General features: G+C 41.7%; 2 protein-coding genes across 3 annotated transcripts; one reads left to right on the top strand and one right to left on the bottom strand.

The window, feature by feature from the left end:
* Positions 1 to 7,600: 7,600 nt before the first annotated feature.
* ing1 (inhibitor of growth family, member 1) lies at positions 7,601 to 11,070 on the top strand. The gene is made up of 2 exons (XM_017470037.3): positions 7,601 to 7,911; positions 9,210 to 11,070. Exons 1-2 carry the CDS (start codon positions 7,770 to 7,772, stop codon positions 10,004 to 10,006), a joined length of 939 nt encoding a protein of 312 aa, XP_017325526.1. The 5' UTR covers positions 7,601 to 7,769; the 3' UTR covers positions 10,007 to 11,070.
* A 682-nt stretch (positions 11,071 to 11,752) lies between these two features.
* On the bottom strand, positions 11,753 to 16,442 carry ube2al (ubiquitin conjugating enzyme E2 A, like). 2 transcript variants are annotated; one of them, XM_017470039.3, is made up of 6 exons: positions 16,261 to 16,442; positions 15,558 to 15,638; positions 14,574 to 14,599; positions 14,392 to 14,481; positions 12,484 to 12,572; positions 11,753 to 12,378 (listed from the first exon to the last, which is right to left on the bottom strand). In XM_017470039.3, the coding sequence occupies exons 1-6, from the start codon at positions 16,302 to 16,304 to the stop codon at positions 12,250 to 12,252; spliced, it is 459 nt and encodes a 152-aa protein (XP_017325528.1). In that variant the 5' UTR covers positions 16,305 to 16,442; the 3' UTR covers positions 11,753 to 12,249. The 2 variants fall into 2 exon arrangements, with proteins under 2 accessions (XP_017325528.1, XP_017325529.1); XM_017470040.3 differs by lacking the exon at positions 16,261 to 16,442 and adding an exon at positions 15,946 to 15,971.
* Between the last annotated feature and the right edge of the window lie 288 nt (positions 16,443 to 16,730).

Below are 16,730 nucleotides of genomic sequence, written 5' to 3'. Positions count from 1 at the left end.
GATGTGAAATGGCTGTAAGCCTTATGTTACACACACACACACACACACACACACACACACACACACACACTGTACGTTGCTGACACCAGCGCTGCCGTATTCTCAGGCGATGACGCGCATCCATGTCACCTCACGCTGCTGTGTGCACACACGCACGCGCGCACACACACACACACACACACACACACACACACACACACACACACACACACCCATGTTTATTTGAACATGAGGCTGTGTGTGTGATGGTTTCTTGAAAAGAGCAGCACTGAAATAAAAGTATCCATGCAGTGAAATAATACAAGCACAACACAAACATAGTTTATCATAATGGAGGCTCTGAGTTACCGTAGCAACCGTTACAGTTGTCTGTTGTGAGCATCTTTTTTTAGTTTGAATAAGCCAAAACGTATAGCCTCCAGCCTGCTCCAGTTAATACCTAGCTTTGTACTAGCTGTATTCTCACCAGAGTCACCTTCCAAGCGTTATTTTTCTTGTCCATGGTTATGATTCAAGTCCATGGAAAGCTGTGACACATCACCGATGAGTGTAGGAGATCGGTGATCACGTTTAAAACATTCCCTTTTGAGTCTGGGTTCTCTCAAGGTTTCTTCATCATGTCATCTCAGGGAGTTTTTCCTTCACCTCTGTCACCTCTGGATCTACATCTACATCCAGATTTCTGTAAAGCTGCCGATTGTTGTCTGTACAAGTGGAAGTGAATAGAGGAAGCCTGTGTGTAAATACTTTTCCTGGTTTTTACATCTAGACATGTTAAACGATATAAAACATAGAACCTTTTGTATCAGACCACCCAATTTTTACATGAGCAAAAGTATAGGAACAGATACTCAAAGTAAATAAGACTTGATATTTGGTTGCGAATCCCTTGCTTGCAATAACTGCATCAAACCAACTGACACCAAACTGCTGGATTCTTCTTCTGTGAAGGTTCTCCAGGTTTTTCCTGCAGCTTCTTTCAGTAGTTGTTTGTTCCGGGGGGGGGGGGGTTCTCCCTTCAGTCTCCTCTTCAGGAGGTGAGATGCTGATCAGTTGGGTGAAGGTCTGGTGATTGACTTGTCCAGTCTTAAACCTTCCCCTTTTCCCCCTGATGAAGTCCTGTGTTGAGGTGGAAGTGTGTTTTGGATCGTTGTCTTGCTGCATGATGAAGTTTCTCCTGATTCATTTGATGCATTTCTCTGTAAATCTGCAGACAGGATGTTCCTGTAAACTTCTGAATTCATTCTGCTGCTACCATCATGAGTTCATCATCAATAAAGATTAGTGAGAATGTTCCAGAAGCAGCCGTGCGAGCCCAAGCCATGACGCTACCTCCACCATGTTCCACAGATGAGCTTGTATGTTCTGGATCATGAGCAGATCTTCTTTCTCCACACTTTGGTCTTTCCATCACTTTGGAAGAGGTTCATCTTGGTTCCAGAACTTTTGTGGATCATCTCTGTATTTATTTGTGAATTCCAATCTGGCTTTCCTGATTCTTTCTGCTGATGAGTGGTTTGCATCTTGTTGTGTGTCCTCTATATTTCCTGCTCTCGAAGTCTTCTTCGAACGGTGGATTGTGATACCTTCACCCTGCCCTGTGGAGGCTGTTGGTGATGCCACTTATTGCTATTTTGGGATTTTCCTTCACAGCTCTCACAATGTTTGTCATCAGCCACTGTTGTTTTCCTTGGCCAACCTGTTCCGTGTCTGCTTGTTAGTACACAAGTCATTTTTTTTCGGTGGTCATTTTTTTTCAGGACGTTCCAAATCACTATATTGGCTACGCCCAATGTTTGTGAAATGCCCATGAATGATTCTCCTCTTTTCTCCCATATACAGCTCTCTGGTCTTCATGTTGGTTTATCCTTTTTAACAACAAACGCAGTCTTCACAGGTGAAACTGAAGGCTAAAGCCCAGAATAGATGTTCAGAGCTATTTACTGTTTAAACAAATCACTCTAACAGGACACACCTGGGTAACAAGAAACACCTGTCTGTCACATGTTCCAATATTTTTGCTTGCCTACAGATTGGGTGGTCTGATACAAAATGAAATTCTAAACTGGCCTAAACTCTCTTGTCATATTCATCTTTTGAACTCAAACCCAGATGTCTTCAGTCTACAGCAAAATAATAAATAAATAAATTGGCCTTGCTGTTCCGATAGTTGTGGAGGGGACTGTATTTCTCCCATTTCACCATATGTATTCCACAGAGCTATGTGTGTGTGTATGTGTGTGTGTGTGTGTGTGTGTGTGTGTGTGTGTATTAATCAAGTCACTCTTGATTAACTCTCCTCAGAGGGCTCTTCATGTGGCTGAGCATCAGACAGATCATCAGGTCGTACATCACCATCAGCACTTATTCAGCTCTCATTGACGCACTTAAACACATCCGTCACACACTCCTGACATTTCCAGCTTTCCAGTGAAGTACCTTAAGGGTCAGAACAGACCCTCCCTCTCTCTCTCTCTCTCTCTCTCTCTCTCTCTCTGTAAGAAGCACACATCAGGCAGCGTGACGAGACGTGAGCATCATCTCACGAGGAATTATGGTGAAGAAACGGAGCTCAGAGTCTGAGTTAATGCCACCTGCGGGGAAACATCCTCCGTCTCCGTCTGCATAAATCTGTAGTCTTCTCACTGCACTCCACACTGAGGGTCAAAGAGCAAACACGCTGATATTACTCAGACTTCTGTTAAGCTGGCGATGTCGATTGTCATCTATAAAAATGAAAATTAAAATCTTTTTGGATCAGCTGCACAAAGGAAGGAAGGAAGGAAGAAAGATGAAAAGAAGGAAGAAAGGATGTAAGGAAGGAAGAAAGGAAAGGACATAAGGAAGGAAGAAAGGATGTAAGGAAGGAAGAAAGGAAAGGACATTAGGAAGGAAAGGACATAAGGAAGGAAGAAAGGAAAGGACATTAGGAAGGAAAGGACAAGGAAGGAAGAAAGGAAAGGACATAAGGAAGGAAAGGACATAAGGAAGGAAGAAAGGATGTAAGGAAGGAAGAAAAGAAAGGACATAAGGAAGGAAAGAAGGACATAAGGAAGGAAGGAAGGAAAGGACATAAGGAAGGAAAGGACATAAGGAAGGAAAGGATGTAAGAAAGGAAGAAAAGAAAGGACATAAGGAAGGAAAGAAGGACATAAGGAAGGAAGGAAGGAAAGGACATAAGGAAGTAAGGAAGGAAGGAAAAGACATAAGGAAGGAAGGACGTAAGGAAGGAAAGGACATAAGGAAGCACGGAAGGAAGGAAGGAAAGGACATAAGGACGGAAGGAAGGAAGGATGTAAGGAAGGAAGGAAGGAAGGAAGGAAAGGACATAAGGACGGAAGGAAGGAAGTATGTAAGGAAGGAAGGAAGGAAGGAAGGAAAGGACATAAGGAGGGAAGGAAGGATGTAAGGAATGAAAGGACATAAGGAAGCAAGGAAGGATGTAAGGAAGGAAGGAAGGAAGGAAGGAAGGAAGGAAAGGACATATGGCTACATGAAAACTGTGGGGAAAAAAACGTGTGCTGGTGGAAAAAAACAATGCAAACGTAAAAGCAGTCGGCTATTCACACGTTTATCATTAACTACAGTATGAATTATTCAGTATCTACAGTGAGAATAACAGGAAATAACAAAGGAATACAAGTCTGGACCATTTAACAGATCCTGGGAGTTCAAAGGGTTAAACTGTCTTTAATTATCAGCACAGATGAAATAAATATATTTTTAAAAACTTGGAAAATAGAGGAAAGACGTGTGAGGACTAAACAATGAACACCACACCGTGTTTTTAGAGCGGTGTTAATGAGTATCAGATATGACCCGGGTGCTCTGAATGATCTGGTCATGAAAACACACCTTTTACTCACACACACACACACACACACACACACACACACACACACACACACACACACACACACACACTGCTGTACTCTTACAGCAGGTCTGTGACGCACAGGGAGACAGCGTGGCAGCGGACGCCCACCTCATGCACAGAGACAAAATATATCACCATTTCACAAAGCTCTCACACACCACTGTGTACTCCTAACAGAGTCTGAACTGGAGTTACACAGCCTACACACACACACACACACACACACACACACACACACACACACACACACACACACGCATGGCTATCAATGTTAATGTGGAAACTGGCCTAATTTACTCAGCTCTGAATTGTGCATTGACAATGAAAGGCATAAAAGGTGGTGTTAAATGAGAGACTTGTATAAAAGATGTGTGTGTGTGTGTGTGTGTGTGTGTGTGTGTACGCTTCCATTACACTCCACTTCAACACCACTGCATTTAAATTTTCTCACAGAGATCTCTCACAAAACTTCTTATTTTATACAGTAAATGTATATTCTTCAATATGTACAGAAACTCTTTACAGAAAAGTCACAGAAACGTGATTACACGTGTTCCTCGTCACGTCTCCAATTCAGTTTTATTTATATAGCACTTTTCAAAATGGACACCTTCATGAAGCTGCAACACATTAAAAATATTCAGTGTTAAATTGATCCCTTCACGTCACGTGTCAACCAGATTTCCCCACATATAGCGCTAAAACCGCATGCCCTACATGTGAAAGATCATGTGAAAGATCCTGTGAAACGTGAAGAATGAACGTGTGAAAATATTTTTTAAAAAGTCACCTAAATGTGGTACTCAACATTAAGTAACTCAACCCTGTTACAGCTTTACATTCACCCCTATGAAATATCTGGAACATTCCACGAGTAACTCAACCCCGTTACAGGTTCACGTTCACCCCTGTGAAATATTTGGAACATTCCACGAGTAACTCAACCCCGTTACAGGATTACATTCAGCCCTGTGAATATTTGGAACATTCCACGCTTAACTCAACCCCGTTACAGGTTTACATTCACCCCTGTGAAATATTTGGAACATTCCACGAGTAACTCAACCCTGTAACTTGTGCTTTGGTGTTGTTTTGATCCTAAACACTGATCTGAACATTAAACCCTGATTCCTGACTGAGGCGTTAACTGTTTATTTCTAATACACAAACCTGGTGCATGACATTGTTAGTTAATGAGGAACCTCGCCCACGTTGAAGGCTTTCAAATGATAAATAATTGCAGTCATTATGACTGTAATGATTCATCTTTTATTACAGCAGTATAAATAGGTTTAATCATCCTCACAGGCTAATCAGGGATGCACAGATACTGAGGCGATGATGAGGTCTGGCCTGAAGAAGCGCTGGATCAGTGTCAGCTCAGATTTGATATCGTTTCCAATTTACACGCCATGAATGCGTGTGATTATGCAGGTGAACAAGAGACATAATTCACCTTTTCACGTTTAGTAGAACTTAAAAGACTGAGGTAACTAAACTCTAGTAAGAGTGATATACCTAAGAATAAAAGAACTCTTCACAAAAGACGCCTCATTTTAGTGCCTCTTTCAACAAGGAACCAAAGGAACGTAGCAGAACTGAGGCTTCGCTAAGGCTAACTTATTATATTATATTAAATTATATGTCTCAATCAGCTCCCTGTCTCCCTATAGTGCTTGAATCAGTATATGGTGTACACGAGATTTGGTAAAGGCCCTGGCTCACTACACTTTGGGACACTTATGACTCTATTTCCGGCGACATTCTCACATTATAAAAAAGTGACTACTGGCATTTATCAACAACAAGCAGGACCGGAATCTTTTTAACATTATACGTCATATAAATTTGTTTCTGCTTAATCACACGTGTCGTATCAAATGTTTGCTTGTCCAAACATGTAAAAACAACCAGCAACCATTTCCATGGGGTGTACTTATTTTTTCACGGCTGTACAGGATGTCAAAGAACGTTAAAAATCGCTATCGCTAACGTAAGTAATCATTTGAGAGCCACAACAACAATAACACGCTAATTACGTTTATAGACGAAGTTGGCTGAGAGCTCGTCCGCCGTTTTGTTTTCGAGCTGAGAGGCTTCAGAAAACATGATGCCATTTCCAGTAAGGGTGGATGCTCCGTGGTTTTTGCAGTGCATTGTGGGATTTTTTTAGGGAGAGAACCTTCTAGTGCACTTGAAGGATTTTGCGATTGAGACAGAACACAAAATGGCCGACTCACTGATCAGTGAGCTGACTACTGAACTAGGGAGCTGATTGAGACACACCCTTAATCTCTCAAATGTTAGCTAGCCTGATAATAACGAACTGAATGCTAATAGCTACCTGCAATAGACTCCTGCACCCAATCAGTGACAGTCCTGGTCAGGTGATTACATATACAGAGTGACACACCCACTAGATCTGATCCTCGGTTTAATGAACGTGAACAAAATGGATTATTTACTCCGTCAGCTCCTGTTTTGTTGTTGTTGTTTTTACCTGAAATGCCTTTGGAAGAGAGTTTCTAAAAGTAGTTCAACTAAACACATATCCAATCAGAGTGTGTGTCTCTACAGTACATCATTGCTTTAAGCACAAGGGTTTCATTAAAAGTTTAAGAGACATTAGGTGTGACAAATTTCACACAGACACCAGATGAGTAATTAAACACTTATGAAACACCGTAGGAGTTAATTAAACACTGGGGACTCTACTGTTTAGGACTTTTAGGACTCACACAACATCCATAAATGTCATTATCATAGCGACAGCGACCTCTTGAGGACAGAAGAGATAGCGCAGATAACCTGACATAACTAAGGATCAAATATGAATTGTATTTACTGTATTATATACATTAAGAAAGTACATATAAAATACTCCAGGCTCTTAAACCAAAATTAGATCCATTTCCGTTTTGACATTAGCAAAATGTACGTTGAGGAATTGAAATGAACTTAATTGTGATTTTTTTTAAACCGTTTGATTTAGGGTTCATGGATTCGGTTTTTATTGTCATTGTGCGGACACAGCGAAAATCTCCAAATCAAAACGAAGATATCCAAAGATGATACCTAAAAACATAAAATTCCAAATGGGAAAAAAACATTTAACTACAAATGACATTAAATACACGAACAAAAGTACAAAACAAAGTGCTTGGCTCCCTTAATCGCTGCTTGCAGCTATATTTTATATAACTGTGTAGCGATGTACCAGAGACATGCTGGATTAAGAATAACAGAAATCAGCATAATGATGAATTAGAGTGATGGTCTAAAGTAGTAGTCACCAACCCTGCTCCTGGAGATCTACCTACCTTCCTGAAGATTTTAGCTCCAACCATAATCATGCCAACTTGACCATATATTCATGAGAAGCCTGAAGAAGTTCCTGAGAAGTTCTAAAGATCTTCTTCAACTAAAACCGGAAGGTAGGTAGATCTCCAGGAACAGGGTTGGTGACCACTGGTCTAAAGTGGTGAAGGGGTGATTTCTTATATTTTTCTTAAAACAGCCTTCCCAGGGAGTAGCTACATACATATTAAAGATGCAAAAGAAGTAACTTAGTTTGATACCTTTATTTCTGAAAGTGTATGCACTTTAAAAATAAATGTAAAAATCGATTAGATGGAAATACTTTAAAGAATCGACTCCCGCGATCGACTCACCTGTAAGAGTCATTTAAAGATTCGGTTCGCTGATGAATCGGTTCCCCCAGCAGCGTGAAAACAACACAAGCAGCGGCTCTGCAGGAAAACAACCCCGGGCAGGGAACTTTTACTCTTGAGCAGAAGTTGGAGACGTGGAGCAGCACATTACAGTCCCCGAATTGACCCTGGACTGAGGAAGTAAATGCAGAAAAGAAAGAAATAAAGAAAGTTAGATCAGCATGCTAAACCCTGCTGCAAACGGAGAGTCGGTGCATGTGCTCTCCAGTTACGTGGAGGAATACCTGGAGCTGGTGGAGTCGTTACCTCTGGACCTACAGAGATATGTTTCTGTAATGAGGGAAATAGACGCGAAATATCAAGGTTGGTTTATTAACATGGAACATCAAACCTTTATAGAGCGCTCGGATCTAACCACGTGGTCATGTTTCCCCCCGAAGCAGCGGCTAAGCTGCAAATAAACAAAACCCCTGAAAATAAACAAAAACAGATTAGGTAATGCCCTGTATGTTAGAGGAGGGAATAAACCTTTTACAACTTAATATCTGTTTTTGTTCTAATTATAGTACATTTATATTGTAGCTAAATCATGGTTAACGTTATTGTTTATTATTGTTATTATTATTATTAACCGTTAATGTTAGAGAAAATGCGTTAACGTTATTTAAACAAATTTACACTTATAAAAATGAATTCTATCGTTTATATAATTCGTAGTTGCACTGCTAAACATCACGGTTTTTTCCGCACTGACGTTATTAGCTTGGTTAGCATGTCCATAATTAGCATGCTAAGCGGATCAATCTTTCTGTGCTAGGTAAATAAATCATTATTTTAAACCTAGCTAATTAGCTAGGTTTAATGTTCTCTCAAAGTAAATCTACATATAAGTGTATTTTCCATGCGATTATTTTGGAAGTATGTTCAAATTACAAGTTAAAAGTTTAGCTTTAGTTGGTAGAAGTTAGCGCAAAACCGAGCTAACATTCTTCAGAAGTCTATCTCGCTGGCTTATAATTCATTTGTATGGCCGTTATTCGTCGTCATAGCAACAAGTTGTAATTGCCACGCGCACATCTAATTCTGCCTTTTCTCCGTTATTACTGAGGAAAAGAATGCTAACAAGCTAACGCGTAATTAGCGTAATTAGCTTTAGCATTAGCAAAACATTAAATATTGTAGTTGGCTATTAGAGAGCTCGTATACATTACTGTCTAGCTATGCTAGCAGCTAGCGAAGTTTTTATTGTTATAAAAATTTAACAAAAGTTTTATATATATAAATTATAAACATAAAAGCACGAAAATGCGTATTGTTACGTTTTGTGAGATATTCGAACATAACAGTCGTTTTTTAAGGTAGAATACGTTGAAAAAATGGATTATCAAGTTCACTACGTTTGTTCTCTAACGTCTCTAAAGTTTAGAGATGACATGCAAGTTGTTTTTATAAAATATTTTTATTTACATTTCTCTTTAAAGAAGCAAAAACAACAACAACAAAAACAGGTCATACACCCGAGTTTAAAAACATGAAAACTGTAAATTTTTGAGTCATTTGATAGTTTGATAGATCTTTTTTTGTCCTTCATGTATTGGGGGGTACGATTTGTCCCGCTTCTGTCTTACGGAACGTAATTTGTTGTATTGTCCTGTTTGCAGAGATCCTGAGGGAGCTGACTGACGTTTATGAGAAGCACAAGCAGGAATCTGATCCGGTCCAGAGGCGGCGTCTCCTCCAGCACATCCAGCGCTCTCTGATCCGTACCCAAGAGCTTGGAGACGAGAAGCTCCAGATCGCAGGGCAGATGGTGGAGCTTGTGGAGAACCGCACTCGTCAGTTTGAGTGGCAGGTGGAGCTTTTCCAGGCTTCTCAGAGTTCTCCGGAGAGCACCGTGTCCGTCGGGAGCATCGCTTCCCCTGCCGTGACGCCAGTAAACGTGACGCCGCTGCCCACGCCACTGATGTCTCTGGCCAAAACGGGGGCTGAAAGAAAGCGGGAGGAGACGCCAGGGTCGTGTGATAAAGTGAGCGGGAAACGCTCACGGCGGCAAAAGAGCGGATCAGAAAACCGGGACAACAACAATTACGGTTTGGAGCACAGTGACGACACGGTGAGCGTCGTCACCCCGAAAGAGAAGAAGGCCAGGACGTCATCGACGTCATCGACGAAAAAGAAAAAGAGGTCAAAAGCGAAGCAAGAGAGAGAAGCGTCTCCGACCGACCTTCCTATCGACCCGAACGAGCCCACGTACTGCCTGTGCGAGCAGGTCTCCTACGGAGAGATGATCTGCTGCGATAACGACAAGTGCCCCATCGAGTGGTTCCACTTCTCCTGTGTCGATCTGCACCACAAGCCCAAGGGAAAGTGGTACTGTCCGAAGTGCAGAGGAGACAACGAGAAGACTATGGACAAAACCCTCGAGAGGCCTAAAAAGGAGCGAGCCTATAACAGATAGTCTCTCTCTTTCTCTCTCTCACACACACACACACAGTGCCTTTTCAATAAGAGTCAATACATGGTGTTTGGTTCATTTTATACTTTGGAGGAAATGAAGAAGAAGCATTAAAGGAAAACACCAGCTTTATTATCAGTACCCCCCCTTCTCTAACTCTGTCCAATACGTCTAGTGGGTGTGTGAGAGATTTTATTATGGACAAAAATCCCTATGTTTCCTTTCATTATAATTAAGTTTTAAATTTCACCAACAACTGACATTCGAATTAGGCTAGTTCGCTTCGCTTTTCTAATCTAATCCGAGAAGGAAGCTAGGACGAAGCCGAGTTCTACACCGGTTAGTGCACTTGCGTTTAACTAGTTAGCTTTTGAAGCTGTGTAGCTAGTCACTTTTCTCATCTGAACTTATAATAAGTAAATACATAATGCTGGACAGGCCACACCCACATGTAATCGCTTATTAATGTGGACATACGGTGACTTTTAAACAAAAATCGAGTTTGTTTCGGTGAGCATTTTGAAAGGTTATCATAGTGTTATTTGTATAATTTTATACTTAAACAACATTTTATTAATCAGCTATCGGCACTTCTTTGAAAAAACAGAACTGCTTAAGTTCATTAGAAAATATGATGTAAATAAGCGGGTAGGAAGATTAAAGAAGCAGTCGTTCGATGTTCGCGACGTTCTCTTGGTTGGTTTTTAACCCCGACTGTGTTACCGTTAGAGTAACGAGTTTGAGTCACGTATTTTAAATGTTTATTGGCGGTGTTTAGAGGCTGCCTTTGGACTTCTTTATAATACGTTTGGATTTATTTTTCATCGCTATAGAGAGAGAGAGAGAGAGAGAGAGAGAGAGAGAAAAATTCTCATTCCTGATCAACACACACACACGACTGGAGTTGTTCTTTAAGGTTTCTACATTTGAATCCAGTTGTATTGTGTTATGCATGACTCTCAGAACTCTTAATGTACACAATATTACTGTTTCATAGATATTTCTTCTGTATTTCACTTCACATCATATTCAGCACCACAGTTACAATAAAGTCAGAATTCTACGCATCATGTATTTCACCTGTTCTGTTTTCATATGAATACGATTTTGTGGATTCGCTATGTGCGTGTGTGAGACATCGTCACCCAGGGTACATGTTTTTAGTCAGAATGCTTTCTTCACGCCAAGAAAGTCAACACGTAGTGCGCTTTTAATACTTTGCAGACTCGGCCTGTTCTACACAGAGGAAGGACAAGGGGCGGAGCCATGACAGGGCACCACAGGATGGACTTTACAACAAAATGTTTTGTTTTGTTTTTTTTTTTATTTAAAAAAAAAAAAATCACTCCTAGAGTGAACATTTTGGATGGTCTGGGATGTTTGAAGCGGCTCGGTGCACAAAACGTACAACTTGAGTCGTAGCTTTTATCCGTTTATTCTCCCATGTAATGTCAGCTTCCTGTTCGCACTTGCGTTGAGACATTTTTATTATTAAAGAACGGCACTGCTTACATTTTATCCGTTTATGGTTACACAGAGCATGTTACTCTTTATATATCGCATTCTTAGTTCAAGCGGTAACGTCGTTTCCCTTTTGTCAGTCAAATACGTAGTGATTTGAGACATAGCCTCTTGTTCATGGTTCTGTGTGGTGTAAAGTTGAAAGAGAACTTTTTCCGTTGTTGTTCATGATAACAAGGCTCTGAAACTCGCACATCTCCGAAACCACAAAAAAAAATGGCGCACCCCTTGTGTTTTTTTTTTTTTTTTTTAATTTCCATTATTTACAAGTGCTGGAAAAGATGACTGACAACCAGTGCAAAATCTGTACATATATAATCCATCATGGGTCTTATATACAAGCTTGCTGGAACACACAGGTACATATGCAGGCATTCATGCACAGAATAGCGTACAACACCAAAGACCAGGGGGAAAAACAGTATATATAATATATATCATCCTGAAATACTGACATGGCGTGAGTTTTTATTCAGAATACAGCACTAGGAGGGTAAACTCCTCATGATCAGATTAGAACGAGAATGGTGGTGGGAGGGAGAGACGTGCAGGGTTTTCTCACTTGATCGTGCACGAGAAACACAAAACCACGATCCTGTACGATAAGTAAAGTGCATAAAAAACTTAAAAACAAACCCCAAAAAAAAAGAGTAAATATTTCTTCTCCGCTAAACAGAGACAGAAACGGGAGGTGAGTGTTAAAGAGGATGTGTGTGTTTGGGGGGTCAACTATCTCTCCAGCTCTGCTCCACGATGGCCGAAACCCGCTTCTCGTACTCGCGCTTGTTCTCCTGGTACAGCTGAGCCGCCTGGCTGTTGGCCGGACTGTTGGGGTTCGGTTCGTCTAGAAGAGACTGTAGGAGGAGTAACGCTCTGATTATCTGCGCTGGCCTCAGACTGGTGTGTGTGTGTTCGCTCCCATGTTGGAGACGTCACTTATGAAGTAAGTAAATACACACCTGAATGGAGGTCAGGATGGAGGACACGTCGTACGTTGGACTCCAACGATTCTGAAGGATGTCCAGGCAAATACTTCCGTCTGCATACACTGATTACACACACACAGATTTATACTGATGTCTTATTAAACAACACACGTTACAGAATAAACCATTCAAATCATTCATCTGTTACATAGTTTTTACCGTATTAATTAAATTAATAACTAAAATAAAACCACAAACAAAAAAAGAGACAAAGAGGGAAGACAGATGGAGAGCAACACAGAGAGTTAACGAGAAAGACACAGAGAGAGACACAGGGAGAGAGACACAGGAGACAGAGAGAGAGGGAGACAGATAGAGACACAGGAGACAGACACACAGGAGACAGAGAGAGACAGGAGACACATGAGACAGACAGAGAGACACAGGAGACAGAGAGAGAGAGAGAGACACAGGAGACAGGGAGAGACACAGGAGACAGAGAGAGAGAGACACAGGAGACAGAGAGAGACACAGGAGACAGAGAGAGAGACACACAGGAGACAGAGAGACAGGAGACAGAGAGACAGGAGACAGAGAGACAGGAGACAGAGAGACAGGAGACAGAGAGAGAGAGACAGGAGACAGAGACACAGGAGACAGAGAGAGAGACAGGAGACAGAGACAGAGAGAGACACAGGAGACAGAGAGACACAGGTAACGAGAAAGACACAGGGAGAGAGACAGATAGAGACACAGGAGACAGAGACACACAGGAGACAGAGAGAGACAGGAGACAGAGAGACACAGAGAGAGAGACACAGGAGACAGAGAGAGACAGGAGACCGAGACACAGAGAGAGACAGGAGACACAGACAGAGAGAGACAGAATCAGAGAGACACAGAGAGAGACAGGAGACACAGACAGAGAGAGACAGAGACAGAGAGACACAGGAGACACAGAGACACACAGGAGACAGAGAGAGACACAGGTAACGAGAAAGACACAGGGAGAGAGACACGAGACAGAGACACAGGAGACAGAGAGAGAGACAGGAGACAGAGACACAGGAGACAGAGAGAGAGACAGGAGACAGAGAGACACAGATAGAGACACAGAGAGACACAGGAGACAGGAGACAGAGAGAGACACAGATAGAGAGACACAGGAGGCAGAGAGAGACACAGATAGAGACACAGGAGACAGAGAGAGAGACACAGAAGACAGAGAGACAGGAGACAGAGAGAGACAGGAGACAGAGAGAGACAGGAGACAGAGAGAGACAGGAGACAGAGAGAGACAGACAGAGAGACACAGGAGACAGAGAGAGACATAGAAAGAGAGACAGGAGACAGAGAGAGAGACAGGAGACAGAGAGAGAGACACAGACAGAGAGAGAGACACAGACAGAAAGAGAGACACAGACAGAAAGAGAGACACAGACAGAGAGAGAGACATGAGACAGAGACACAGATAGAGAGATACACAAATAGACTTAGATATATAGAGACATACAAAGAAGATACATGAAGTAAAACAGTGCGAGTTTGCTCTGTAGTACTTCACACAGTCAGTGTTTAAACGCTACACAGATGTTCCAGATGTTGCTGCTGATTATTTCCACACCAACTTCAAGTGTCTGTTTATTAAAGTGTAAATATTACACAGTCTCTCTAACCGTACACGGTCTCAAAATGGACGTCTGGTGATGATGGAGTTCACTATCCACCATGGTAGAGAGTGAGAGTGAGAGAGAGAGTGTGTGTGTGTGTGTGTGTGTGTGTGTGTGTGTGTGTGTGTGTGTGTGTGTGTGTGTGTGTGTGTGTGTGTGTGTGTGTGTGTGTGTGTGTGTGTGTGTGTGTGTGTGTGTGTGTGTGTGTGTGTGTGTGTGTGTGTGTGTGTGTGTGTGTGTAAAACCCCCTCAGGACGGAGGTTTACCTCACCGTTCGGGTGGAACATCTTGGAGACGAATCTCACTGTCGGAGGTTTGTTGGGATATTCTTCTGTAAACTCCACCGTCAGCTTGAACGTACCTACACACACACACCATATTCACTTTTCTTATGATAAATTCGGTTTATAAACTCTACTGTAAATCCTACACATCTGGACGTACAACACTCACCGTCCTCAAAAGGCGTTCCCTCAGGGCTGTGGGTCAAACAAACAAAACCAGATGAAGAAAAGTGAATTATTAGATCTGTTCATTTTGTAGAGTTTTGTAGGTCGTGTGTTTGTTTTAGATAATAAAACCTTAACGAGAAATGACAAAAACACCACAAACCCTTCCCGGGTATTTATAACAACAACAACAAAAGTTATGTTAATATTTTTCTCCACTAAACGTTTTGTTAAATATTTTTAACATCATGAATCCGCCGTAGCTAAGTACCGATCACACCTGACCTGTCTCAACAAACTAGTCCCAACAAAAACGAGCCAGGTGTGCTAATCAGAGCGCTTATGAACCTGTGAGCTTCGTATTTTGTACGTTTCGGTTTCTAACATTCCCCAAATACCGATTAAAATCCATTTCTGTCTGTTACAGTCGACCCGATCCACGTTTCCTCACATCTGCTCTCTCAGCTGATAACGACACGATAAACACCCGTAAACAAACACCTCATCTGACACAGGATTTATCACTGCTTTATTATTATTATTATTATGATTAGATTATTGAATATTGTTAATGGTGTGGAAGTGAGTTAAAATGGCTTCCACTTCTGTTTTTCAGTCTTTTCCCGGATTGCTCATCTCACGCTCCCAGCTCTCTGTGCGCTTTGCCTTTTATGGAGTTCTGTGGGCGTCACTATATGCAAATGAGCCGCATCAGGAATACGCTTTGCACTTTTTGTACAACTATTGGCTTACGCGCAAACCTTTACACACGTTTTCAGAAAAGGTTCTCGTAGAAAGACGAACGGTTTGATTCTGATGCGATTTGTTCGACCACGGAGGAAGAGGAGGAATTGCTCGGGACAGGAGATGCTCTTTTATCTCTCAGACCAAGTACATGGCTATGTGTGTATGTGTGTGAGAGAGAGAGAGAACCATGTAATCATCATAATCATGATTTATAACCAGAACTTCGTCTGGTATCTCGTACCCAAATATGACGGCGTTCCACACCATGATGTTGTTCTCAGATGGAGCTCCACTCACACCAGCTGGAGGATCCTCCTGGAGCCTGAACACACACACACACACACACACACACACACACACACACACACACACACACACATTTGATCACATAATTCAATCAAAATAACACCAACATAACACTAAATATCAAAGAACATGTTCGTTAAGTTCACCAAGAGTCGAAATCTAGCCTCAGAGGTTGATTCAGTGTTTATATTAAACCGAATTGAACCCAAACTCTGTGTTCACACGAAGTTTTAATGCTAACTAGGGTGAAGTTTTAACTAACCAGCTAGCTAGCTCACGGTTCCGTTATCATCACACTATATATAACAGATCTGTCCACTCACCCTGAGAACATTATATAAATATAACATAAAGGACAATATAATTCACTCTTCTGAATGTTTACGATGTTTGCCAAATAGCTAGCTTTCGCAAATACCTCCAGCCCAACTCTATTCCGGCGAGCCCCGCCTCCTGCCTCGGGATTAGCTACAACGTCATATACGAGCTCCCGATTGGCGCTGCGCTTTTGTGACTAACCAATCACCACAGAGAAAGGCGGGATTTGTCTGAATACAGGTGGTCGAGTATTAAAATAACGCTGTATTAGCCGGAGACCTCCGAACCGGCTTTTCTTCTTTAAAACACCGAAATCTCACCGTTTGAAATCCCTCATGAGTCGCCGTCTAGCAGGAGTAGACATGATTTTGGTGATTCAGATGAAATATTTAAGTGTTTATAAAATAGTGAAGCGTTAACTAAATAAAAACTAAAGCTACTGCTAAGAGCTAAGAGCGACCACACACACACACACACACACACCAGAGACCAGCAAGTCTCTTTCTGACGACAGAGCTTGGAATGAACCATTGCGTTCACCCAGAGGGGTGTGCATAAAGTAGGCGCGACGCCGAAACTGCAACAAAAAAACAAAAGACAAAAAAACTTAAAGCAGGAGTTAGTGCCATGCTAGTGAAATGATAAAACTTTAGCTGGTAAAATGTTTAAATATGTGGATTAAAAACACAAATCAGTGAAAATAAGTTTGCTGTCAGTATAGCCTTCGTGAGAGTCCCCTACCCCTACTCTTCGTCTTGGTACATTCTGGATGGAACCCGCAGGAGTGACG

The sequence above is a fragment of the Ictalurus punctatus genome, chromosome 6, assembly GCF_001660625.3.
Source record: "Ictalurus punctatus breed USDA103 chromosome 6, Coco_2.0, whole genome shotgun sequence".
Lineage (NCBI taxonomy): Eukaryota > Metazoa > Chordata > Actinopteri > Siluriformes > Ictaluridae > Ictalurus > Ictalurus punctatus.
Note: the sequence above shows the minus strand (reverse complement) of the source record. Positions and strands in the feature narration are given on the sequence as shown.